Below are 27998 nucleotides of genomic sequence, written 5' to 3'. Positions count from 1 at the left end.
AACGCAGAGAATCGTCTGAAGAGGAGGATCGGCTATCCGACGAAGATGAACAGGAGGACCACGATGTCCTCAAGATGATTAAGAAGATTGCCAGGGAGGAGCTGGAAGAAGAAGAGGACAAGCGAGCCGATGAGAAGAAGCATCACAGCTCCGAAGAGGATGACTTTGAGAAGAGGAGCGAGGAGGCGCGCAGCAACGTGAAGAAACGCGTGGAAGAAAATGCCAGCGACGAAGAAACTGACCAGTTTGAAGTGGAGGAAAATGAAGTCAAGGCCTTCGATTCCGAGACCCAACAGCACCAGACTGATGACAAACATTCCCTTGAGAAGAAGTCGCAGGGTGATAAGAGACACAGTTTCCTGGAAGAAGACATGGACTTGAAGAGACAGGACAATGACCTTGAGTCCCCAGAGAAGAAGCACCATGGTATTGAAGATAGTGAGGAGGAGGAAGAGGAGGAGGAAGAAAGAAAACTGAAATATGAGGTCAGTATACAATTTATTTCTCCTGAATGTGGCCATGAATGCAATTGTTCCTGTCTTCCGCAATGATATTCTTCATTCCTCGTAGAGAAAGCAGGCTCCTTCAATTCAAAGTAACAAGAGTTGGGAAATCATGTATATAAAACCTTGCTTAGGCCGCATTTGGAGTATTGTGTGCAGTTCTGGTCACCGCACTACCAGAAGGACGTGGAAGCTTTGGAGAGAGTACAGAACATGTCCACATGGATGTTGCCTGGTCTCGAGGGTGTTGGCTATGAGGAGAGGTTGAATAAACTAGGATTGTTTTCACTGGAAAGACTGAGGCTGAGGGGAAGACCTGATAGAGGGTCTACAAAGTTATGAGAGGCACAGACAGGGTGGGATAGTCGAAGGCTTTTTCCCCAGGGTGGAAGTGTCAATTACAAGGGGGGGGCACAGGTTCAAGGTGAGAGGGGGGAAAGTTTAAGGGAGATGTGCGGGGGAAGCTTTTCATGCAGAGAGTGGTGGGCGGCACAGTGGTTAGCACTGCTGCCTCACAGCGCCAGGGACCCGGGTTTGATTCCCGGCTTGGGTCACTGTCTGTGTGGAGTTTGCACGTTCTCCCCGTGTCTGCGTGGGTTTCCTCCGGGTGCTCCGGTTTCCTCCCACATGCGCGGGTTAGGTGGATTGGCCAAGCTAAATTGCCCCTTAATGGACCAGCAAGGGTAAATGCATGGGGTTGTGGGGATAGGGCCTGGGTGGGATGGTGGTCGGTGCAGACTCGATGGGCCGAGTGGTCTTCTCCTGCACTGTAGGATTCTATGATCCCATTTACTTGCTAAAAAACAGGGATCCTGAACCAGTTGAGGGTTGTGGGATTGGAAACAAAGATTTGACCAAATGTGTCATTGAACCCGGGTCCCTGGCGCTGTGAGGCAGCAGCGCTGACCACTGTGCCACCGTGCCGCCCTGCACCCCATCCCGGGCTTGATCCGATGCTTTTATCTTAGCCGGAAGGCTGAAATAGTTTTGAAAAATTGCATCGGGAAAAGCCTTGGTTTAACCTCATTGGCTACCCTGATCCTTTACTCTACCCGAGCCTGGGCAAACCACCATCGCAGGCCTCAGCACACCCTCACTGCAATGGGCTAGCCTTGTATCCTTGCCTGATCATTGGTTTCACCCCTGCCTCTCTGGGTGGCACGGTGGCCCAGTGGTTAGCACTGCTGCCTCACAGCGCCAGGGACCCGGGTTCGACTCCCGGCTTGGGTCACTGTTCGTGCATAGTCTCCACGTGTCTGCGTGGGTTTCCTCCGGGTGCTCCAGTTTCCTCCCACAGTCCGAAAGACGTGCTGGTTAGGTGCATTGGCCGTGCTAAATTCTCCCTCAGTGTACCCGAACAGGCGCCAGAGTGTGGCAACTAGGGGATTTTCACAGTAACTTCATTGCAGTGTTAATGTAAGCCTACTTGAGACACTAATAAATAAAGTTAAAGTTACCAGCAGCTCCTGACCTGCCAAGTCCATCGGGTGATTTATTGAATAATTCAATATTTATTGCACTTGAAGTGAGATTCTCAGATTTGCAGTCACACCAAATTTACAATGAATCTCCACACGTCTCCATCCACTTGCCATCGAGTGGTTGTGGCGTGTGTTCGCCGGAGGGAAGTCTTTGCAAAGTAAACTGAAATTCAGAAGTTTAAATATTAACTAGTTTATTACCTTTAAAAATGGTTGAGGGATCACTGGCTATTTTTGAGGTGAGTGGGTTAGCACTGCTGCCTCACAGCGCCAGGGACCTGGGTTCGATTCCCAGCTCGGGTCACTGTCTGTGCGGAGTCTGCACGTTCTCCCCGTGTCTGCGTGGGTTTCCTCCGGATGCTCCGGTTTCCTCCCACAGTCCAAAGACGTGCTGGTTAGGTGCATTGGCTATGCTAAATTCTCCCTCCGTGTATCCGAACAGGTGTGGGAGTGTGGCAACTAGGGGATTTTCACAGTAACTTCTGAAATTATAGACACTGTTGTAAGCTAGGGAGACAGTTAACTTAAAAACCCTGTGGCACCATTTTCGAAGAGGATCGGGGGGGGGGGTGGTTCTCCTTGCCCCACTTCCCCCTCCCCTCTTTCCCCCCACCTCATCCCCTGGCCAATATCTATCCCTCAATCAAGGTAAAAGCTAACCATCTGATCAACATCACATTGCTGTTTGTTTTAAAGTTTATTTATTAGTCACAAATAGCCTTACATTAACACTGCAATGAAGTTACTGTGAAAATCCCCTAGTCGCCACACTCCGGCGCCTGTTCGGGTAACACTGAGGGAGAATTTAGCATGGCCAATGCACCCTAACCAGCACGTCTTTCAGACTGTGGGAGGAAACCGGAGCACCCGGAGGAAACCCACGCAGACACGGGGGAGAATGTGCAGACTCCGCGCAGTCACCCAAGGCAGGAATTGAACCCGGTCCCCCGGGATCTTGCTGTGCGTCATGGTGCTTCCCTTTGTGGGATCTTGCTGCGCGCAAAACAGCCGCCGCTTTTCCTACATTGTGGCAGCGGCTATACTTCAAAGGGTGCTTCGTCGGTAAAGCAGGGGCCCGAACGCCACGCAAGGGGCTGTCGTAAACACAAGACTCGTTCTTGACTCTGTGGAATTGGCCTTGCGTGATAGCTGCTTACTTTTCCCAAATTTCCTCCCCAGGAACACAAGCTAAAGAACCTCGTGGAGATTGAGAAGGAGCTGAAGAAAGTCGCTGAGAAGCTGAGGGAGATTCGAAGAGGCTAAAAAAATTCACTTCCACCAGAGTTCGGCTCCTTTGCATTATTAATCATGTGTTCGAACTATCCACATTCTCTCCTCTGTTTTGCAGGCTGTGTACTGTTATGGTGCAAGTTTTAAGCTGTATGGACAGGGTGCAGTAGTGCATGGTGCAGTAATGCAACCTTTGTTCTTTTCTCACAATTGGCAATCTCACCCATTCTAGGAAAGGGGTCGGAATTTGGGGGGGGGGGGGGGGGGGGGGGAAGGAAGCCACCACCTTCCCATCCATTCAAGGTGGGCTTAACGGGGAATTACTCTTGGGAAATCAGGATGAAGACCCACCTATTGGCAGATATACCCGTCTGAGGGACCAAAAGGTTCAGTAAGGGTCATCGAGACTCAACATTCTTCCTCCACAGACGCCATCAGTCCTGTTGAAATTTTGTTTTGGGATCCCAGCATCTTTGCTTTTAGATTCACTGGACTGAGTGTTGGGACGAGAGGGGTTGTCCTGTGAAGAAAGATTGGGCTATATCCTCAGGGAAAACGATGAGGTCGAATACAGATGGGAAATATACAGTAAATGGCAGAACCCTTAAGAGTATTGATTGGCAGAGGGATCTGGGTGTACAGGTACACAGGTCACTGAAAGTGGCAACGCAGGTGGAGAAGATAGTCAAGAAGGCAGAAGGCACGCTTGCCTTCATGGGCCTTGAGTTTAAAAATTGGCAAGTCATGTTGCCAAGCTTTATAGAGCCTTAAGTTAGGTCGCACTTGCAATATAGTGTTCAATTCTGGTCGCCACACAAGAAAGATGCGGAAGCTTTGGAGAGGGTACAGAACAGATTTACCAGGACGTTGCCTGGTATGGAGGGCTATGAGGAGAGGTTGGAGAAACTTGGTTTGTTCTCACTGGAACGATGGAGGTTGAGGGGGGGCGACCTGATTGAAGTCTACAAGATTATGCGGGGCATGGACAGAGTGGATAGTCAGAAGTTTTTTTCCCAGGGTGGAAGAGTCAATTACTAGGGGGCATAGGTTTAAAGTGCGAGGGGCAAGGTTTAAAGAAGATGTACGAGGCAAGTTCTTTTACACAGAGGGTGGTGGGTGCCTGGAACTCGTTGCCGGAAGAGGTAATGGAAGCAGATACGATAGTGACTTTTAAGGGGCGTCTGGACAAGTACATGAATATGATGGGACTGGAGGGATATGGTCCCTGGAAGGGGAGAGGGTTTTAGTTCAGTTTGCCAGCATGGTCGGGGCAGGCTTGGAGGGCTGAAGGGCCTGTTCCTGTGCTGTAATTTTCTATGATCTTTGAGAGGTGATTCCATCAAAACAGATGAGGTTCTGAGAGGGTTGGACAGGATCGACGCTGAGGGGGTGGTTAGAGGGACTGTGGTTCGGGGACATTGTTGCTGGGTAAGCGGGCGGCCATTTTAGAATGGACAGGGAGAGAAATCTCTTCACTTGGAGAAGGTTCTGAAGCTTTGGCCCGCTCTTCCCTGGGAATCCATGGGTGCTGAGTCTATTTAAGACTGATAGAGGCAGATTTTTGGGATTTGAGGGGGACTGGGGGAAAGTGAGCTAAGATTAGCCATAATATTGTTGAATGATGGAACAGACACGACGGGCCGAACGGCCTCCTCCTGCTCACCATCACGGCGTGACTGTGAATCACAAAATAATGATGGCTCCTTTAGCCCCTTTGACAATCCCTTTAACCAGTGTCATCTGATTACCCACCCTTCAGCCCAGTTTCTCCTCATTTACTGAGGGGATTACACTAAAACAGGGCAAACTCCACCAGAACACCCTCTTAAATATGATGATAGGGGAGAGTAGGTTAATGGGGCAAGTCACACAGTTTACCCCATTGACATTTGAGCCTCTATCCAAATGGGTGACGGTGGCATAGTGGTTAGCACTGCTGCCTCACAGCTCCAGTGACCCAGGTTCGATTCCGGCCTCGGGTAACTGTGCGGAGTCTGCACGTCCTTCCCGTGTCTGTGTGGGTTTCCTCCAGGTGCTCCGATTTCCTGCCACATTCCAAAGATGTGTAGGTTGGGTGGATTGGCTATGCTAAATTGTCCCTAGTTGGATTGGCCATGCTAATTTGCTCCTTAATGTTCAAAGATGTGTAGGTTAGGGGGATTAACCATGCTAAATTGTTCCTTAGTGTCCAAAGATATGCAGGTTAGGTGGATTGGCCATGCTAAATTGCCCTTAGTGTCCAAAATGTATAGGCTACCTGGATTAGCCATGTGGGGTTATCGGAAAGGGGGGGGGGGGTGAGCCTAGGTAAGATGGTCTTTTGGAAAGTCGATGCAGACTCGGTGGGCCGAATGGCCTCTCTCTGCACTGTGAGGATTCTATGAAATAGGATCTTGCAAAGAGATGTTACCTTGGCAACAACGTAATGAGCTTCTAAATAAGAAAGACTAAAGGTAACTCTTGATAAAACCCTAAGTTGTATCAATTATCTGACATAGGTAAGGATTGATTGGTCATTCTTGGAGGGGTTAAGGTTGCAGTGGGAGAGTGTTGGAAACTGAATGTTCATCTTCTGGCCCAGGAGGTGATGGGGTTCCTCGCTGTAGGAAGGATAGTGATGCTTTTAGGAAAGATTTTGTCACAACTGGTCTACTTTACGGCAAGTGAAAATACAAAGAAAGAATTGAAAATTAGGGCATTTCTCATTGCGAAGAGGCAGAGGGAAAAAGAAATGAATTTTAAAGCACAGTTGCATGTTTGAGGTGATCTCTGGTCACCCTGCACCTTGAGTAGAATCCAAATTACAAATCTCCACCACGGAAAACCCTGTTCAATAGATGGATGAAAATCGCTCCTCTGCGCACTCTGAGAATGAAAATCATTCTGACCCATAAGACATAGGAGCAGAATTAGGCCACTCGGCCCATCGAGTCTGCTCCGCCATTCAATCACGGCTGATATTTTTCTCATCCCCATTCTCCTGCCTTTTCCCCATAACCCCTGATCCCCTTATTAATCAAGAACCTATCTATCTCTGTCTTAAAGACACTCAATGACCTGGCCTCCACAGCCTTCTGCGGCAAAGAGTTCCACAGATTCACCACTCTCTGGCTGAAGAAATTCCTCCTCATCTCCGTTTTAAAGGATCGTCCCTTTAGCCTGAGGTTGTGCCCCCTGGTTCTAGTTTTTCCTACTAGTGGAAACATCCTCTCCACGTCCACTCTATCCAGGCCTTGCAGTACCCTGTAAGTTTCAATAAGATCCCCCCCCGCCCCCCCTCATCCTTCTAAACTCCAGCGAGTACAGACCCAGAGACCCCAAAACACTTGTGTGAGTATTTTTTTGTGCCCCTTCTCGCATGGGGAGTTGACCTATTTTTCAAAAACAGGAAAATCTCAGCAGGTCTGACAGTATCTGTGGAGCGAGAATAGAGCCAACGATTCGAGTCTGGACTTCCAACTCTGATGAAGGGACATTTAGACTCGAAACTTTGGCTCTATTCTCTCTCTCTCTCCACAGATGCTGTCAGACCTGCTGAGATTCTCCAGCATTTTATGTTCTTGTTTCAGATTCCAGCACCCGCAGTGTTTTGCCTTTGACTTTTTTTCAATGCGGGAGCTGTCACATGAACCACTGTGAGGCCAAATTTGATAGAGCAACAACTAGGAAGTAGTCATTCACACTCTGAGCCCGGGGCCTGGACACCTTCACTATTGACTGAGTTACTGGGGAGCGAAGTGAAAAACCTGCTTTTCATTGGCATGAAGGATATTTAGAGCGATGGCCTAGTGGTATTATCACTGAATCCAGAAACTCAGCCAATGTTCTCTGGGACCTTGGTTCGAATCCCGCCACAGCAGATGGTGGAATTTGAATTCAATTTTAAAAACCTGGAATTAACAATCTACTGATGTGGAGACGCCGGCACTGGATTGGGGTGGGCACAGTAAGAAGTCTCACAACATCAGGTTAAAGTCCAACAGGTTTATTTGGGATCACGAGCTTTCGGAGCGCCGCTCCTTCATCGGGTGAGTGGAGGTTAGTTCACAAACACGTGTTTGGCAGAGAGATAACTATGAAACTTCCTTTGACGGCTACAGCAGCCAGTCACACCCAGGGGCCTTAGTGACATGTTTGTGAACTAACCTCCACTCACCTGATGAAGGAGCAGCGCTCCGAAAGCTCGTGATTCCAAATAAACCCGTTGGACTTTAACCTGGTGTTGTGAGGCTTCTTACGATGACCATGAAACCATTGTCGGAAAAAGCCGTCTGGTTCACTAACATCCTTTTAGGGAAGGAAATCTGCCGTCCTTACCCGGTCTGGCCTACATGTGACTCCAGAGCCGCAGCAATGTGGTTGACTCTCAACTGCCCTCCAAACAAGGGCAACTAGGGATGGGCAATAAAATGTTGCCAGCCAGCGATGTCCATGTGCCAGGAATGAATTTATTAAAATGTGGTAGGGCTTGTGAATCTGCCATTAATGTGCCGGGTTATGCCATGAGACCATAAGACATAGGAGCAAAATTAGGCCATTCGGCCCATCGAGTCTCCTCCGCCATTCAATCGTGCCATTCTCTATCCAACATTGGACTGGAGAGAAGGTGGGATAGGGAGGGAGGTGGTGTAGAGAAGTGGCCTCCATCCTAGAATTGCCCGTGAAAGCTAATGAGGCCCCGCCATCGCTGAGTAGTACTGTGTACAGTATTGGTCCTCTTATTGAAGGGAGCATTGGAAACAGTTCAGGGAAAGTTCATTAGGCCAATACCAAGCCTTCCAAAGGCACCCAGATTTCACTACATGGGTGACATTGCCATTCTCTGACTGTTAAATTAATCTTCTCTTTCCTGATAACCCTACCTATCAATTATTATGATGTTTAATTTTGTTTATTTTTTTGGAAATTTTAGGGGTTTTTTTTCTTTGGCCATAGTAATGGAAATAGTTTGTTCTCCCAAAGGTGCCTGAGGCGATTCCTTCGCAGTCACTGGCACAGTTTGGTTCATCTTCATTGCACAACGTGTTTCCAAACCGTAGCCGTGTGAGATAATAAATCCAGTTCAACAACTACCGCCCATGTCTCCAGCTCGTCTCTGCGTTTCAAACAGCGGCTCGGTCATTCAGAAGCTCAACCTGGTTGAGAAAAGGGAAGTGCTGCGGAAGTTTTTCATCTCGCACTCATCAGGACAAACACAAGAATTCCAAATTTCAAACAATCACAATTTATGCCATAATTGGGGCAGCAGAGTGGTTGGCACTGCTGCCTCTCAGCGCCAGGGACCCGGATTCAATTTCAGCCTTGGGTCATTCTCCGTGTGTCTGCGTGGATTTCCTCCGGGTGCTCCAGTTTCCTCCCACAGCCCAGTGATCTGAAGGTTGGGTTGAATTGGCTATGCTAAATTGCCCTTAGTCTCTCTGACACTAACAGCGTAAATATGTGGGGCTACTGGGTGGGATTGTGGTCGGTATTGTAGGGGTTCTATGAGCACTGTAGGGATTCTATGAACACTCCCCAATGTCCTACCAGTCTTGTGTTTGTCCATTATGGTAGGGTGTCGGGGAGAGCTGTAGGGGTACAGATTCAGAGCTCCCTGAAAGTGGAGTCACAAGTGGACAGACTGGTGAAGAAGGCATTCGGCATGCTTGATTTCATTGATCAGAATATTGAATACAGGAGTTGGGACGTCTTGTTGAAGTTGTACGAGACATTGGTAAGGCCACACTTGGAATACTGTGTACAGTTCTGGTCACCCTATTATAGAAAGGATATTATTAAACTAGGAAGAGTGCAGAAAAAATTTACTAAGATACTACCAGGACTTGATGGTTTGAGTTACAAGGAGAGGCTGGATCGACTGGGACTTTTTTCTCTGGAGCGTAGGAGACTTGGGATGATCTTGTCGAGGTCTATAAAATAATGAGGGGCACAGATCAGCTAGATAGTTAACATATTTTTCCAAAGGTAGGGGAGTCTTAAACTAGAGGGCAAAGGTTTAAGGTGAGAGGGGAGAGATACAAAAGGGTCCAGAGAGGCAATTTTTTCACACAGAGGGTGGTGAGTGTCTGGAACAAGCTGCCAGAGGTAGTAGTAGAGGCAGGTACAATTTTGTCTTTTAAAAAGCGTTTAGATAGTTACATGGGCAAGATGGGTATAGAGGGATATGGGCCAAATGCGGGCAATTGGGACTAGCTTAGTGGTTTAAAAAAAAGGCAGCATGGACAAGTTGGGCTGAAGGACCGGTAGCCATGCTGTAAACCTCTATGACTCTAGAAGAAAAGGGTGCCAATTGGTTGGCAAGTTGACTCTGATTGGCTGAGACATCGCCGTGGAGAAAGCAACTATAGGCTTCCCAGCTCCTGAGTAATTCATAAAAGGCGCAATGCTTGAACTCATTCCTTTTGTTTGCAGAGGATGGGTAACCGAGTATGAACGTGTGGCACCTTGAGCAAGTGTAAATGCCACCGCATTATGAGTGCCACTGATTATCTTAGATTGGTTGTTGGTGTAGCTATTGGCACACTCAGGATTGTTCACAAAGTGCTGCCCAAACACGGAAACACATCTAATCGTAGGTCTTTTGCAGGCTGGTTGAGTACGGTCTGTCTTCTGCCTCTTACGGACAACCAAATGCTGTTTGATTCAATCAGCCACTCGCGGGGGACATACAGCCTATGTGACTGGCATCACACCGGCACTGAAATTCACATACAATGTTGCCCAATTGTATAACTTGAAGGGTGTAAATTGAAGAGAGGTGGATACTCAAGTGAGACCTTGGAGTCCTCGTGCATCAGTCGCTGAGAGTAAGCGTGCAGGTACAGCAGGCAGTAAAGGCGGCAAATGGTGTGTTGGCCTTCATAGCGAGAAGATTTGAGCATAGGAATAGGGATATTTTGCTGCAATTGTACTAGGCATTGGTGAGGCCACACCAACCTGCAGTTTTGGTGTCCTTATCTGAGGAAGGATGTCCTTGCTATAGAGGGAGTGCAGCGAAGGTTTACCAGGCTGATTCCTGGGATGGCAGGTCTGTCATTTGAGGAGAGACTAAGTCACAGAATCATAGAATGCAGAAGGAGGCCATTCAGCCCATCGAGTCTGCACTGACCACAATCCGATCTGCATAACCCCATGCATTTACGCTAGCTAGTCCCTCTGACACTAAGGGGCAATTGAGCACGGCCAATCCACTTAACCTGCATATCTGTGGACTGTGGGAGGAAACCGGAGCACCTGGAGGAAACCCACGCAGACATGGGGAGAATGTGCAGACTCCACACAGACAGTCAGCCAAGGCCGGAATCGAACTCGGGTCTCTGGCGCTGCGAGGCAGCAGTGCTAACCACTGTGCCACCATTGCTATTTAGAGTCAGAGATGCCATAGAGGTTCGCAGCATGGAAAGAGGCCCTTCAGCCCAACTTGTCCATGCTGCCCTTTTTTTAAAAACCCCTAAGCTAATCCCAATTGCCCGCATTTGGCCCATATCCCTCTATACCCATCGTACCCATGTAACTATCTAAATGCTTTTTAAAAGACAAAATTGTACCCACCTCTACTACTGCCTCTGGCAGCTTGTTCCAGACACTCACCACCCTCTGTGTGAAAAAATTGCCCCTCTGGACACTTATGTATCTCTCCCCTCTCACCTTAAACCTATGCCCTCTAGTTTTAGACTCCCCTACCTTTGGGAAAAGATATTGACTATCTAGCTGATCTATGCCCCTCATTATTTTAAAGACCTCTATAAGATCATCTCTCAGCCTCCTGCACTCCAGAGAAAAAAGTCCCAGTCTATCCAGCCTCTCCTTATAACTCAATCCATCAAGTCCCGGTAGCACCCTAGTAAATCTTTTCTGCACTCTTTCTAGTTTAATAATATCCTTTCTATAATGGGGTGACCAGAATTGCACACAGTATTCTAAGTGTGGCCTTACCAATGTCTTGTACAACTTTAACAAGATGTCCCAACTCCTGTATTCAATGTTCTGACTGATGAAACCAAGCATGCCGAATGCCTTCTTCACCACTCTGTCCACCTGTGACTCCACTTTCAAGGAGCTATGAACATGTACCCCTAGGTCTCTCTGTTCTGTAACTCTCCCCAACGCCCGACCATTAACTGAGTTAAGTCCTGCCCTGGTTCAATCTACCAAAATGCATCACCTCGCATTTGTCTAAATTAAACTCCATCTGCCATTCGTCAGCCCACTGGCCCAATTGAACAAGATCCCATTGCAATTGGAGACAACTTTCTTCACTGTCCACTATGCCACCAATCTTAGTGTCATCTGCAAACCATGCCCCCTATATTCTCATCCAAATCATTAATATAAATGACAAATAACAGTGGACCCAGCACTGATCCCTGAGGCACACCGCTGGTCACAGGCCTCCAGTTTGAAAAACAACCCTCTACAACCACCCTCTGGCTTCCATCAAGAAGCCAATTTGGTATCCATTTAGACACCTCACCCTGGATCCCGTGAGATTTCTCTCAGTTATCCTAACTGGAAGGAATAACAGTACAATCAGCTAAATAGAACCTCAAGTTTTACAACCAATGCACTTTTTTTTAAAAACAAATTTGAATTCTAGTAAAAATTTTCATATACACACACACATATATATATCTATATAGAAAATAGATTATTAACTGTCAATAGTTACCGTTCACTTCACAAAACCATTAATTCAAGAGCAAATATAATATAAACTTTTCTAATAATGAATCTCTTAACTTCTCAAAAGTGTCAGTTTGAGTTTCAATCACTGTAGGTGAGTGTTTATTCACAGTTGGACTGGCACAGGGTGGTTGACGCAATGGCAAAATCTCGGAAGCAACCAGAGTTCGATGCCCGCCTTCCCACTGGTGGCTCCTCCGCTGTCCAGGTTTCACATTCCAGGCCGCTGGCATGGTGAGAGGTGGGCGAGGGTGCGCGGGTCTCCGGTGCCCCCAGGCACCAGCGGTGAGGTCCTGGCACCTTGCCCGTGGCGCCCCGTCCGTCGGGATTCCTCTCCCCCTCGCGTAGGAGCGTCTCGATGTGGTTCAAGAGGGCGGCGAAGAATTCTGGGACACCTTCGTATCCTGCGGGAAGGGCGAAGCAGAAACAAATTATTCCCAAGAAATCGCCTGGCAGATGAAACGACGGAGGGGGAGGGGGGGGGGGGGGGGGGGGAGTGAGGGAGAAGAGGAATAGATTCCCGACAGTGCAGAAGGAGTCGACATCGAGTCTGCCAACTCTCCGAAAGAGCATCTTACTCAGACCCTCCCTCTGCCCTATCCCCGGAATGAATGTTTCTCTATAACAACCCCCAACACCTACAACCCAGGAGTACAAGGGCAGTGGACACATTGGACAGCAGAACCTCCGAATCACACACCATCCTGACTCCGCCATTTCAATCTGGAGCGCTCTGCCCGAAAGGGACGGCAACTTTCAAAAGGGGAATTGGAGAAACACGTGAAGAAGAATATTTTTGTGGGGCTGAGGGGCAAGTGGGTCAAAGAGTACCGATGGGCTGAATGGCCTCCTCTTCAATGTCTTCGGATAATGTCACAGTTCCTGGGACAAAATCCTGGAACTTCCTTCTTTAACAGCGTTGTGGGTGTATCTACACCACACGGACTGCAGTGGGTTCAAGAATCATAGAATCCTTACAGTGCAGGAGGCCATTGGTCCATCGAGATGGCACCTACTCTCTGACAGAGTGTCTTATCCGGGCATTTTCCCCCACCCTATCCCCATAACCCCGCACACATTTACCGTAGCTAATCCCACCTAACCTGCACATCTTTGGACACCAAATGGCAAATTAGCTCAGCCAATCCACCGAACCTGCACATCGTGGGACACCTAGGAGAACTTAGCATGGCCAATCCATCTAACCTGGACATCTTGGGACACTATGGGGCAATTTAGCATGGCCAATCCACCTAACCTACACATCGTGGGACACGTAGAACTTAGCATGGTCAATCTACCTAACCTGCACATCCTTGGACACTAAGGGACAATTTAGCATGGCCAATCTACCTAACCTGCACATCCTTGGACACTAAGGGACAATTTAGCATGGCCAATCTACCTAACCTGCACATCCTTGGACACTAAGGGACAATTTAGCATGGCCAATCCACCCTAACCTGCACATCTTTGGACTGTGGGAGGAAACCGGAGCACCCGGAGGAAACCCACGCAGACACGGGGAGAACGTGCAGAATCTGCACAGACCCGTGACCCGAGCCGGGAATCGAACCCGGGTCCCTGGCTCCGCGAGGCAGCAGTGCTAACTAAAAAGGCAGCTCATCGCCACACTCTAAAGACAATTAAGGATGGGCATTAAACATTGACCTTGCCAGCAAAGCGGAGATCATAGGAATGGATTTTTTTAAAATAAAAGAACACCAGCTACAGGAAGTGATTGATCATTTGGCTGGCTCTGGTACTGACTGACACAAACAACCTTTGACCTTGTGTATTGAGTGGGGGAAGCGGAGGATGTTTAGCCTCCAAGATACTGGAAATGATACCATCCTGTGCTTGGGAACCAATGTCACATTCCAATTACCTCATACTAACAGCAACACGCCTTTATTGGGATGCAAGATAAGCCTCTGATCTCTTAACAATCATGATGTGGAGATGCCGGCGTTGGACTGGGGTAGGCACAGTAAGAAGTCTCACAACACCAGGTTAAAGTCCAACAGGTTTATTTGGTAGCAAATACCATAAGCTTTCGGAGCGCTGCTCCTTCGTCAACGAATTCATTGACGAAGGAGCTGTGCTCCGAAAGCTTATGGTATTTGCTACCAAATAAACCTATTGGACTTTAACCTGGTGTTGTGAGACTTCTTACTGCTCTTAACAATCTACAGGGTATCTCGAAGTGTCTTAAGCAATGAATTACTTTTGAGCTGGAATGTTACCGCCCCGCCCGCCATGGGAATCGGAGCGGGAGAGGGGCGGACAATGGAAAGGTCCATTGACCTTGGGCGGGATTTTACGGTTTTGGGACGAGCGAGGCAGTTAAATCCCGCCCCCCCCTTGATGTCCAGGTCCCGCCATAGATTAACTGACACTCTCACCCCCCCCCTCACATGGACACAAAAGATCCTTTGGGGGTGGGGGGGGGGGTGGAATCACTATTTCAGGAGAGTTTGCCTTGTGGGGTGGGGGATGTGGGGGTTAACCTCTCAATAAATCATTGACTCTGTCTACACTTCCCTCTGCCTCGGCAAAGCAGCCAGCATAATTAAGGACCCCATGCACCCCAGATATTCTCTCTTCCACCTTCTTCCGTTGGGAAAAAGTACAAAAGTCTGAGGTCACGAACCAACCGACTCAAGAACAGCTTCTTCCCTGCTGCCGTCAGACTTTTGAATGGACCTACCTCACACTAAGCTGATCTTTCTCTACACCCTAGCTGTGACTGTAACACTACATTCTGCACTCTCTCCTTTCCTTCTCTATGAACGGTATGCTTTGTCTGTATAGCGCGCAAGAAACAATACCTTTCACTGTATGTTAATACATGCGGCAACAATAAATCAAATCAAATCATTAGAACAGCCCATTTCGGCATTACGGTCGTTTGTGGGATCTTGCTGTGTATAAATTGGCTGCCATGTTTTCTGCATTACATCGAGACATAGAAAATAGGAGCAGGAGTAGGCCATTCGGCCCTTCAAGCCTGGCTCCGCCATTCGGTGCGATCATGGATGACCCTCTACCTCAAAGCCATGCTCCCCCACTCTTCCCATGCCCCTCGACGCCTTTTCAAGTCCATCTATTTCCTTCTTAAATATAAAGGTTGACCTCCACAGCCTGCTGGGAGTATTCCACAGACTCACCATTCATTGCCACAGAAGGCTGTGGAGGCCAGATCTCTGAGTGTCTTCAAGACAGAGATGGATAGGTTCTTGATTGGTAAGGGGATCAAAGACTACGGGGGAAAAGGCAGGAGAATGGGGTTGAGAAACTGATCGGCCATGATGGAATGGTGGAGCAGACTCGATGGGCCGAATGGCCTAATTCTGCTCCTATATCTGATGGTCTCTGAGTAACAACTTCCTCCTCCAAAATGGCCCACCCCTTAGAACCATAGAATTCCTACGGGGCAGGAGGAGGCCATTCAGCCCATCAAGGCTGCCCCGACCACAATCTCAGACCCTATTCCTGTATCTTTACCCTGTTAATCCCCCTGACACTAGGGTTAATCTAGCACGGCCAATCCACCTAACCCTTCACATCTTTGGACTGTGGGAGGAAACCGGAGCATCTGGAGGAAACCCACGCAGACACTGGGAGAAGGTGCAGACTCCACAGACAGTGACCCAAGGTTGGGAATCGAACCCGGGTCCCTGGCGCGGTGAGGTAGCAGTGCTAACCACTGTGCCACACCCACCCCCCCCCCCCCCCCTCATCCAGAGGAAACAACATCCCAGCATCCAGTCTGTCCAGCCCTGTCAAAATTTAACACCTTTCACTTAGATCCTGTCTCAAATCTTCTAAACCCCAGTGAATGCAGGCCCAGTCGATCCAATCCTTCAGAGACTACACTTCAGAACAGGCGTCGGAGTGAGGCGACTAGGGGATTTTCACAGTAGCTTCATTGCAGTGTTAATGTAAGCCTACTTGTGACACTAACAAAATAAATAAGCCCTTTGGGACGTGGTCATGAAAGGTGCTAGAAAAATGAAAAGTATTTGGAGAAATCCCAACCCTTGCTCGGAGAGATTGTAAAAAGAAACTCGCGCTTACATTAGGGAGGCAATGGCCTAGTTGTATTATTGCTAGATTAAGAGCGACACGGTAGCACAGTGGTTAGCACTACTGCCTCACAGCTCCAGGGACCCGGGTTCGATTCCCGGCTTGGGTCACTGTCCGTGTGGAGTCCGCACCTTCTCTCCGTGTCTGCGTGGGTTTCCTCCGGGTGCTCCGGTTTCCTCCCACACTCCAAAGATGTGCGGGTTAGGTGCACTGGCCATGGTAAATTGCCCTTTAGTGTCCCGGGATGCATAGGTTAGAGGGATTAGCGGGGTAAAAATGTGGGGTCACGGGGATAAGGCCTAGGTGGGACTGTTGTTGGTGCAGACCCGATGGGCCGAATGGCCTCCTTTTGTACTGTAGGGATTCTATGATTATTAATCCAGAGACTCAACCAATGTCCTGGGGACCCGGGTTCGAATCCCGCCAGGGCAGATGGTGGAATTTGAATTCAATAAAAAAAAATCTGAAATTAAGAATCTACCATTGTCGGAAAAACCCATCTGGTTCCTTCAGAACAAAGAACAATACAGCACAGGAACAGGCCCTTCGGCCCTCCAAGCCTGCGCCGCTCATGTGCCCAACTAGACCATTCGTTTGTATCCCTCTATTCCCAGTCTGTTCATGTGGCTATCTAGATAAGTCTTAAACGATCCCAGTGTGTCCGCCTCAATCACCTTGCCCGGCAGCGCATTCCAGGCCCCTACCACCCTCTGTGTAAAATACATCCCCCTGACATCTGTGTTGAACCTTGCCCCCCTCACCTTGAACCTGTGACCCCTTGTGTTCGTCACCTCCGACCTGGGAAAAAGCTTCCCACTGTTCACCCTATGTACGCCCGTCATACTTTTATACACCTCTATTAGGTCGCCCCTCATCCGTCTTTCCAGGGAGAACAACCCCAGTTTACCTAATCTCTCCTCATAGCTAAGACCCTCCATACCAGCCAACATCCTGGTAAACCTTTTTTTAGGGATGGAAATCTGCCATCCTTACCCGGTCTGGCCTACATGTGACTCCAGAGCCACAGTAGCATGGTTGACTCAATTGCCCACTGGGGATGGGCAATAAATGCTGGCCCAGCCAGCGACGCCCATGTCCCACGGATGGATAAAATAAAATAGCGCCTTTGTAAACTGTTCCAAGAAGCATTATCAAAGAATGTTCGATATGGGGCCAGATATCGGGAGGACGATATATCTGACAAACCGTAACTCCGCCCCGCACCAACCTGGAAAGGCGTTGATGTCTATCACGGCAAGCTTGCCGCTTGTGTTGTCGACAATCACATCCACCCCAAACAGCGACATCCCCAGAGATGCCTGAAGGCCTTGGTTGATGAACTTGATGATTCTGTCTGACGGTCCACTGGGAAAGCTGGTCCCCTCGTCCCTCTGGGGCAAAACAGAGCAGAGAATGAGATTCAGCCCGACACCTCTCTCCCAGTACTCACCGACCACCGGTCCCCCACTGGATAGAATCCCTACAGTGCAGGAGGAGGCCATTCAGCCCATCAAGTCCACACCGACAACAATCCCACTCAGGCCCTATCCCCGTAACACCACATATTTACCCTGCTACTCTACCTTGCATTAAGTTGATCTTTCTCTACACCTGGTTATGACTGTAACACTACATTCCGCACTCTCTCCTTTCCTTTTCCCCTATGTACTCTATGAACGGCATGCTTTGTCTGTATAGTGCGCACGAAACAATACTTTTCACTGTATCCCAATACATGTGACAATAATAAATCAAATCAAATCAGAAGCTAATCCCCCTGACACTAAGGGGGCAACTAAGCCTGGCTAATCCACCTAACCTACATATCTTTGTACATTAAGGGGCAATTTAGCACGGCCAATCCACTTAACCTGCACATCTAGACTGTGGGAGGAAACCCACGCAGACACGGGGAGAACGTGCAAACTCCACACAGTGACGGGAGGCCGGAATCGAACCTGGGTCCTGGCGCTGTGAGGCAGCGGTGCTAACCATTGTGCCACCGTGCCGTCCACATCATAGAGAACAATAAAAATAGTTTGATCTCCATCGCTCATTGCTGGGAAAACAATTTAAAGCAACGGAAGCGGGTGTTTGCAAGCGGGGATGTACAACAGGTCAGGATTGGATGCACAGGGCGGGATTTACCACCCCTTCCTGCCAATGGGATCGATAGTGACCAACCCGCTGCCCTGCCCCCCACGGTGGTTTCTCTGATGGCAGGACGGACGAAACATACAAGGCATCGGCGAGACTGGAAAACCCAGCAGCGGGGGACAGCAAATCCCTCCCTAAATGTTTAAAGTTTATTTATTAGTCACAGGTAGGCTTACATTAACACTGCAACTTTTACAGATGCACCATAGAAAGCATTCTTTCTGGTTGTATCACAGCTTGGTATGGGCTCCTGCTCTGCCCAAGACCGCAAGGAACTACGAAAGGTCGTGAATGTAGCCCAATCCATCACGCAAACCAGCCTCCCATCCATTGACTCTGTCTACACTTCCCGCTGCCTCGGCAAAGCAGCCAGCATAATTAAGGACCCCACACACCCCGGACATTCTCTCTTCCACCTTCTTCCATCAGGAAAAAGATACAAAAGTCCGAGGTCACGTACCAACCGACTCAAGAACAGCTTCTTCCCTGCTGCTGTCAGACTTTTGAATGGACCTACTGTGGTAAACCACTGTTCGCTTATTACCTGTATATGTGACATGCCTGGACACATCCCTGCTGGCCCTACCGGAGACCCCCCTCCCCCCCCCGGTCCAGGTATAAAGGCGACTGCACCCCACCCCCTGCCTCAGTCTCTGGACCAGTTCATCGGCATGGCTGTGCTCCAAGTCTTTTGCTAATAAAAGCCTATTTTCTTGCATACAAACTAGTCTTTGCTCGATTGATGGTGCATCACCTACCTTGTATTAAGTTGATCTTTCTCTACACCCTAGCTATGACTGTAACACTACATTCTGCACTCTCTCCTTTTCTTCTCTATGAATGGTATGCTTCGTCTGTATAGCGCGCAAGAAACAATACTTTTCACTGTATCTTAATACATGTGACAATAATAAATCAAATCAAATGCAGTTATTGTGAAAATCCCCTAGTCGCCACACTCCGGCACCTGTTCGGGTACACGGAGGGAGAATTTAGCACGGCCAATGCACCCTAACCAGCACGTCTTTCAGACTGTGGGAGGAAACCGGAGCACCCGGAGGAAACCCAGGCAGACACGGGGAGAACGTGCAGACTCCGCACAGACAGTGACCCGAGCCGGGAATTGAACCCGGGTCCCTGGCGCTGTGAGGCAGCAGTGTTTGGTATTGGCTGGAAGAGGTTAGAGAGACGGGGGGGAGCGGTACAGCCATGGAGGGATCTGAAAGCAAAGATCAGCGCGTGTCAAACCTACCTCTGTTAGGTGTGAACAAGATTCCGGCTTCGACACTTCGTGACTGTTAAAGAATATCGTTTTCCGATCTGAAATTGCAAAGGCAAAATCTGTCAAACCACGGCACTCGCTCCCTCCCCCCTTTCATCTCCCCTCTCTCTCTTGCACTTGCATTTATTTAGCCCCTTTTACATCCCGAAGTGCTGTATCAGGCTGAATTCCAACGAGTCACAAATGGAGACATTGGGAGGATGACCAAATGTTTGGTCAGAGGCGCTTCAGGTTTCTAGGTGTCCAGATCACTAACAACCTGTCCTGGTCCCGCCATGCCGACACTATAGTTAAGAAAGCCCCACCACCGCCTCTACTTTCTCAGGAGGCTAAGGAAATTCGGCATGTCCGCTACGACTCTCACCAACTTTTACAGATGCGCCATAGAAAGCATTCTTTCTGGTTGTATCATAGCTTGGTATGGCTCCTGCTCTGCCCAAGACCACAAGAAACTACAAAGAGTCGTGAACGAAGCCCAATCCATCACGCAAGGCATCCATCGACTTTCTATAATAGGGTGACCAGAACTGTACACAGTATTCCAAGTGTTGGTCATTGCCTGGCATTTGTGTGGCACAAATATAGGGACAGTACCAGACATTGGTACAAGACATTGGTAAAGCCACACTTGGAATACTGTGTACAATTCTGGTCACCCTATTATAGAAAGGATATTATTAAACTAGAAAGAGTGCAGAAGAGATTTACTAGGATGCTACCGGGACTTGATGGTTTGAGTTACAAGGAGAGGCTGGATAGACTGGGACTTTTTTCTCTGGAGCGTAGGAGGCTGAGGGGTGATCTTATAGAGATCTATAAAATAATGAGGGGCACAGATCTGCTGGATAGTTAATATCTTTTCCCAAAGGTAGGGGAGTCTAAAACTAGAGGGCATAGGTTTAAGGTGAGAGGGGAGAGATACAAAAGTGTCTGGAGGGGCAATTTTTCACACAGAGGGTGGTGAGTGTCTGGAACGAGCTGCCAGAGGTAGTAGCAGAGGCGGGTACAATTTTGTCTTTTAAAAAGCGTTTAGACAGTTACATGGGTACAATGGGTATAGAGGGATATGGGCCAAATGTGGGCAATTGGGACTAGCTTAGGGGTTTAAAAAAGAAAAAGGCCGGCATGGACAAGTTGGGCCGAAGGGCCTGTTTCCATGCTGTAAACTTCTATGACTCTACCACTGTGCCCTTATGTGATGACTTCAGCCAGGCTAATGAGGTTGGCTTGCTAGGGTATAAACTACTTGATGAGTCTTTGCCCGCTGGGCACTGCAGGGGCTGGGGTGTATTATTGATCCCGATAACCACATTATAATTTGATGTTTTAAGTTTCCTTTCTGCTTTGTTTCGGGCGGTTCCCCTTCCTTTTAGGGAGCTGCCCCTTTTTGAGTTGTCCCCGAGTTAATTTGATTGATACGTAAAAAGAGGTACCTGATGAGTCCTAATTAAGTCAGGGAGCCTCATGCTCCCGATTTAAAGCAGGTGTGTCAGACTCCCAGCCTGCATTCAGCAGGGAGTGACTGGAGAGCTGGCTGTGTACAGATGTATGGTGTAAATAAAGTAACTTGGTGACGGGACTTTTGCCTCCGTGGAGTTATTGCACCTTACAATGCCGATACAACAACATAACACTGGAGACTGGTACTGGAGCCAGCAAAAAAACACACTAACCCGACTGGCCAACAGGGAAGTTCTTCAAAGATGGCCTCTTTACAACAAAGTACGACTGGCCAACCACAAAGACTTTGTGGAGGACAGCGTTGTGGTTGATGAAACTCTGCAACACGCAGGGCGGACTCACATCCCTCAGGCCGCCTTCATTGAAGATAAGAGCCATCTGTGAAGAGAAGGATCCAGTTAAAGCACCAAAAACAGACTTTCATTTCTATAGCACCTTTCGAGAGCTCCCAACATGCTTTCACAACCACCAACGTTTACTCTGAATGTGTCATCACTCTTGTAATGCAGACAACACGGCAGCCAAATTGTGCACAGTGAGATCCCACAAACAGCAGCGACCAAATGATGACGTTTATTTATTAGTCACAAGTAGGCTTACATTGACACCGCAATAAGAAGTTCATAAGATATAGGAGTAGAATTAGGCCATTCGGCCCATCGAGTCGACTCCGCCATTCGATCTTGGCTGATATGTTCCTCATCCCCATTTAAGCAATGAAGTTACTGTGAAAATCCCCCAGTCGCCACACTCCGGCGCCTGTTTGGGTACACCGAGGGAGAATTTAGCACGGCCAATGCACCTAACCAGTACATCTTTCATAACCAGTAACAACTTTGTATTGGATATAATGTGACCAATGGGAACAAGATGTCAGCTGACCCAATAAAACATGGTAGCTGGCCAGCTACAGAGGGATGTAATAGTCAGCTGACCAGCTGATTCACTATAAATAAGGAACTATGTAGAATTGTGGGGAGCTTGGAGTGGCCCAGGGTGAGGCCCCAAGTGTTGGAGTAATGAAGTTTCTTTATTAAACCCTTTCTTTGATTTCTAAGTTGGAGTAAGTTTTGTTGTATTTTCATTAGCTGCTTTTTGAAGAGTCCCTTCTAAGGAAACATTTCGGACTGTGGGAGGAAACCGGAGCACCCGGAGGAAACCCGCGCAGACACGGGGAGAACGTGCAGACTCCACACAGACAGTGACCCAAGTCCGGGATCGAACCGGGTCCCTGGCGCTGTGAGGCAGCAGTGCTAACCGCTGTGCCAAATAATGTGACCTTACTAAATAAGTGAGGGCTAAACACTGGGCCCAATACTGGGGAAAACCTTTTTGAATAGGGTGCAAGGGATCTTCATCCAAGGGGGAAAATGGGGCTTCGGTTTGATCCCACTGTCGAAGGAGCTGTCATTCAAAAGGCAGCTCCTTCGACAGTGCAGCACTCTCTCAGTACCGTACTGGGAGTATCAGTCTAGATTCTAGGCCCCGGAGTGAAGCTCGAACCCACACTTTTCTAACTCAGCCCCAGTTAACAGTTCAGGCTAACAGCAGAGAAGCAGGCCATTCGGCCCACTCAGTGTTAATTTTCCACTTCAGCCACTCTTTCCTCATCTCAATCCACCATCGTAGCCCTCGATTCCCTTCTCCCCCATATCCCTCTCTAGCTTCCCCTTAAAGACACGGACACTGTTCACCCCAACCTGTGGGAGCGTGTTCTCTCCACACACTGGGTGAAGAAGCTTTTTCTGAATTCCCGATTGGATTTCATGGGGACTATCTTGTATTGGCGACCTCCAGCTACGACTCTCACTAACCTTTACAGATGCACCGTAGAAAACATCCTTTCTGCTTGTATCACAGCTTGGTATGGCTCCTGCTCTGCCCAAGACCGCAAGAAACTACAAAGGGTCATGAACGAAGCCCAGTCCATCACACAAACCAGCCTCCCATCCATTGACTCCGTCTACACTTCCCGCTGCCCCGGAAAAGCAGCCAGCATAATCAAGGACCCCACGCACCCCGGACATTCTCTCTTCCACCTTCTTCCGTCGGGAAAAAGATACAAAAGTCTGAGGTCACGTACCAACTGACTCAAGAACAGCTTCTTCCCTGCTGCTGTCAGACTTTTGAATGGACTTGCCTTGCATTAAGTTGATCTTTCTCTACACCCTAGCTATGACTGTAACTCTACATTCTGCACTCTCTCCTTTCCTTCCCCCCTATGTACTCTATGAACGGTATGCTTTGTCTGTATAGCATGCAAGAAACGCTTTGCCTGTATGGCGCGCAAGGGGCAGCATGGTGGCACACTGCTTAGCACTGCTGCCTCACAGCGCCAGGGACCCGGGTTCGATTCCCGGCTTGGGTCACTGTCTGTGTGGAGTCTGCACATTCTCCCTGTGTCTGCGTGGGTTTCCTCCGGGTGCTCCGGTTTCTTCCCACAGTCCAAAGATGTGCGGGTTAGGTGGATTGGGCATGCTAAATTGCCCCTTAGTTTCAGGTGGACTAGCTAGGATAAATATGTGGGGTTATGGGGATAGGGCCTGGGTGGGATTGTGGTCGGTGCAGACTCGATGGGCCGAATGGCCTCCTTCTGAACTATAGGGATTCTATGAAACAAAACTCACTGTATCTCAATACATGTGACAATAATAAATCAAATCAAATCACTAACAATCTTTATCGACACGATGCCAAAAGCACTCAGATACATTCCACACCAGCAAAGATTGGAAGTGATCCCACATCGAGCACCTACAACATCTAAATCACAAATATCCACACAATATTTAAATCTGATACTCACATCATGGGCGCTTGAACCTTGCGCAACCCTGGTTTTACAAACTGGAAAAGGAAGCAAAATTAAAAAAATTAAATCAAATAAAACCTGTTCACCAAGTTCACCGACTCTCTGTCCCCATGCATGGGTGAGGGTGAAAATATAGCAGGCGTCACGGTTACCTCCAGCATCGTTAACAGCGGAACACCAACACCACAGATCCCGACAGCGCACAAGGAGGCCATTCAGCCCATCAATCTGCATTGACTCTTGTCCATCCAATCCCTGTAACCCTATACATTTACCATTCCCAATCCTCCTCGCCTACACATCCTTGGAATGTGGCAGGAAATCGGAGCACCCTCTCTCTCGCCCTCCCTCCCTCCCCCCTCTCTCGCCCTACCTCCCTCCCTCCCTCTCTCTCGCCCTACCTCCCTCTCGCTGTGTGCTCCGGGAGGGAAGGAGGGAGGGCGAGAGAGAGGGAGGGAGGGAGGGAAGATGGGAGGGAGAGAGAGAGGGGGAGGGAGGGAGGGAGGTAGGGCGAGAGATGGGGAGGGAGGGAGGGAGGTAGGGAGAGAGGGAGGTAGGGAGAGAGAGGGGAAGGGAGGGAGGGAGGGGGGGAGGGAGAGTGAGGGGGAGGGAGGGAGGGTGAGAGAGGGGAAGGGAGGGAGGGCGAGAGAGGGGGAGGGAGGGAGGTAGGGAGAGAGGGGGGGAGGGAGGGGGGAGGGAGGGAAGTAGGGCAAGAGAGGGGGAGGGAGGGAGGGAGGGCAAGAGAGGGGGAGGGAGGGAGGTAGGGCGGGAGAGGGCGAGGGAGGGAGGGAGGGAGGGAGGGCGAGAGAGGGGGAGGGAGGTAGGTAGGGCAAGAGAGAGGGAGGGAGGTAGGGCGAGAGATGGGGAGGGAGGGAGGGCGAGAGAGGGGGAGGGAGGGAGAGAGGGGGAGAGAGGTGGCGAGGGAGGGGGAGGGAGTGAGGGAGAGAGGTAGGGCGAGAGATGGGGAGGGAGGGAGGTGATGCGCGATATAACACACGAGAGGCATGATGTACTCGGGAAATAAAGGCTTTTATTGTCAACAATAACAGAGCTACCATATACAGTACACGATCCCAGACTAAAGGGTCACCAGGCAGAGCAGTGACCTTTATACCTCTCCCAGGAGGCGGAGCCGACTGGGGTGTACCATAACAACTATATTAACAGGTAGAACAGCCCAACCCTAACCCCAACAGTAACATATATACAGACTCATAGTACTGGCCAGACCCTGGCTCAGCACTACCTGGTGGGAACCAACAATGTTTCACCACATTCACCCCTCCTTTGAAAACAAAGGCCGGCGGGGTACAAAACACAGAACAATTGTTCATCTGTCTACAAGTTCAAACGGTCTGGGGGAACCGCACCGTCGCTGTGACCTCCTCAACACCGGCGATGACACCGGTTCAGGCAATCGCAGTGACGTTCTCTCCAAGGCGGTGTCCAGCGACTCCTCCAGTTCCTCACGGGCCGGTAGACCACGAGGTGGTGACAATCCGCTGAACTCGGGCACGCCTAAAGTGGCGACCATCTCCTGGACTCAGGCAAGCTGTACACGGGTGTAAGAGGGTTAAGTGGTGGTCCTGATACTGCCCGCGCCGTGTCAGGAGGGGAAATAATGGTTGGGAGGTCCCTAACAGGAGGTATGGGAGCGACAGGGGTTTCCAAGCCCCCTGCTGGCGCCAGATCTCGAATCGAGACCGTGTCCTCTCGCCCATCAGGATATGCCACGTAGGCATACTGAGGGTTGGCGTGGAGGAGATAGACCTGTTCAACCAAAGGGTCGGACTTGCGGGTCCTAACATGCCGCCGCAGGAGGACAGGTCCTGAGTACGTCAACCAAGACGGTAATGAGGTCCCAGAGGAAGACTTCCTAGGGAATGAAAACATTCTCTCATGAGGAGTAGCGTTGGTTGCCGTACACAGGAGTGAGCGTATGGAATGGAGCGCATCAGGGAGCACCTCTTGCCAACGGGAGACTGGAAGACCTTTAGACCTCAACGCCAGTAAGACAGCCTTCCAGACTGTAGCATTCTCTCGTTCGACCTGTCCGTTACCCCTTGGGTTGTAGCTCGTGGTTCTACTAGAGGCAATCCCATATGAGAGCAGGTACTGCCTCAAGTCATCGCTCATGAACGACGAGCCCCTATCGCTGTGGATATAACAGGGGTAACCGAACAGGGTGAAAAGATCACGAAATGCCTTGATAACCGTGGCAGCGGTCATATCAGAACAGGGAATGACAAAAGGGAATCGTGAGTACTCATCAACCACATTGAGGAAGTACACGTTCCGATCTGTCGAGGGAAGGGGGCCCTTAAAGTCCACACTCAGTCTTTCGAAGGGACGAGTGGCCTTAACGAGTTGTGCCCTGTCAGGTCGGTAGAAGTGCGGTTTGCATTCCGCGCATACCCGGCAGCTTCTGGTTATGGACCTGACATCCTCCACCGAGTAGGGTAGATTCCGGGCTTTTATGAAGTGGAAGAGCCGAGTGACCCCCGGATGGCAGAGGTCATTGTGGAGAGCCTGCAATCGATTCTCCTGCATACTAGCGCATGTTCCACGCGACAGGGCATCCGAGGGCTCGTTGAGCTTCCCTGGACGATACATGATATCATAATTGTAGGTGGAGAGCTCGATTCTCCACCTCAAGATCTTATCATTCTTGATCTTACCCCGTAACGTGTTGTTGAACATGAACGCCACGGACTGCTGGTCCGTGAGCAGAGTGAACCGTTTTCCCGCCAAGTAATGGCGCCAATGCCGGACGGCCTCCACAATGGCCTGGGCCTCCTTTTCCACCGCCGAATGTCGAATTTCAGGGCCTTGGAGGGTGCGAGAAAAAAAGGCGACGGGCCTGCCCGCCTGGTTAAGTGTGGCGGCCAGGGCGAAATCAGATGCATCACTCTCCACCTGGAAGGGGATGGACTCATCGATAGCGTGCATCGTGGCTTTCGCAATGTCGGCTTTTATTCTTGCAAAGGCTAGGCGAGCCTCTGGTGCTAGGGGAAAAGAGGTAGACTTGATGAGCGGACGGGCTTTGTCCGCGTAATTGGGAACCCACTGTGCGTAGTATGAGAAGAAGCCTAAGCATCTTCTCAGTGCTTTGACGCTGATGGGCAGGGGAAGTTCGAGGAGAGGACGCATACGGTCTGGATCAGGGCCAAGGACCCCGTTTCCCACCACGTATCCGAGGATAGCTAGGCGGCGCGTGCGAAATACACACTTCTCCCTGTTGTAGGTCAGATTCAGGCGAGATGCAGTGCGTAAGAATCTAAGAAGGTTGGCATCGTGGTCCTGCTGGTCATGGCCGCAGATGGTAACATTATCCAGGTACGGGAAGGTAGCCCGCAGTCCGTTATGGTCCACCATTCGGTCCATAGCACGCTGGAAGACCGAGACCCCATTCGTGACACCAAAAGGAACCCTTAAAAAAATGGTACAGGCGACCATCCGCCTCAAAGGCCGTGTATTGTCGGTCCTCTGGGCGAATGGGGAGCTGGTGGTAAGCAGATTTTAAGTCGATGGTGGAGAACACCCGGTACTGCGCAATCTGATTGACCATGTCAGATATGCGCGGGAGGGGATACGCATCCAGCTGCGTGTATCTGTTGATGGTCTGACTATAATCTATGACCATCCGGGGTTTGTTCCCATTCTTAACCACCACGACTTGCGCTCTCCAAGGACTAGCGCTAGGTTGGATGATCCCTTCCTTGAGGAGCCGCTGAACTTCAGATCGAATGAAGATCCGATCCTCAGCGCTGTAACGCCTGCTCTTTGTTGCGATGGGCTTGCAGCCTGGCACGAGATTCTGGAATAGGGAGGGTGTGGTGATCCTAAGCCTTGAGAGACTACATGTGGAGCGCGTTGGGCAATTTAGAGGCTGCGGGTCTCCCACTGAAAGCGGAGGGAGTGGCCCACCGTACTGCAGGGTTACACTCTTCAAGTGGACCATAAAATCTAGTCCTAGGAGTATTGGCGCGCAAAGGTGCGGTAACACAAGGAGCTTGAAGTTCTCGTAGACTGTGTCCTGCACCGTCAGATTGACCACGCAACTCCCTAGCACGGTGACAGACCGGTACCTTGATGCCATCGAAATTGTCTGCTTGACAGTCCGAATCTGGAGACCACACCACTTCACGGTGTCTGGATGAATGAAGCTCTCCGTGCTCCCGCTGTCAAACAAACAATAAATCGGGCGTTTGTTTACCTGTTTGTCCATCATGGACTTGTCGAGTCTGTGAGGCTTGGCCTGGTCCAGGATGATCGACGCCACCATTGGTTCGTGGGTGCAA

At 49.7% G+C, this 27998-nt stretch overlaps 2 protein-coding genes across 2 annotated transcripts in view; one reads left to right on the top strand and one right to left on the bottom strand.

Annotated features, from left to right (window-relative positions):
* LOC144511451 (uncharacterized) overlaps positions 1 to 3429 on the top strand; it is a 26075-nt gene extending 22646 nt beyond the window's left edge. The window contains exons 5-6 of the mRNA XM_078241815.1: positions 1 to 485; positions 3164 to 3429. The exon at positions 1 to 485 is cut by the window's left edge and continues 339 nt beyond it. Coding sequence (XP_078097941.1) covers positions 1 to 485; positions 3164 to 3247 — 569 coding nt within the window. The 3' untranslated portion in view covers positions 3248 to 3429. The remainder of the gene's footprint in view (positions 486 to 3163) is intronic.
* Positions 3430 to 11749: 8320 nt separating this feature from the next.
* LOC144511448 (inositol-tetrakisphosphate 1-kinase-like) overlaps positions 11750 to 27998 on the bottom strand; it is a 52004-nt gene continuing 35755 nt past the window's right edge. Inside the window, exons 6-10 of the mRNA XM_078241811.1 lie at positions 23692 to 23732; positions 21098 to 21263; positions 19395 to 19462; positions 17214 to 17376; positions 11750 to 12300 (exon numbers count right to left, since the gene is read on the bottom strand). Coding sequence (XP_078097937.1) covers positions 11999 to 12300; positions 17214 to 17376; positions 19395 to 19462; positions 21098 to 21263; positions 23692 to 23732 — 740 coding nt within the window. The 3' untranslated portion in view covers positions 11750 to 11998. The remainder of the gene's footprint in view (positions 12301 to 17213; positions 17377 to 19394; positions 19463 to 21097; positions 21264 to 23691; positions 23733 to 27998) is intronic.

The sequence above is a fragment of the Mustelus asterias genome, chromosome 24 (genome assembly GCF_964213995.1).
Source record: "Mustelus asterias chromosome 24, sMusAst1.hap1.1, whole genome shotgun sequence".
Classification (NCBI taxonomy): domain Eukaryota; kingdom Metazoa; phylum Chordata; class Chondrichthyes; order Carcharhiniformes; family Triakidae; genus Mustelus; species Mustelus asterias.
This window is presented reverse-complemented; position numbering and strand designations above follow the sequence as displayed.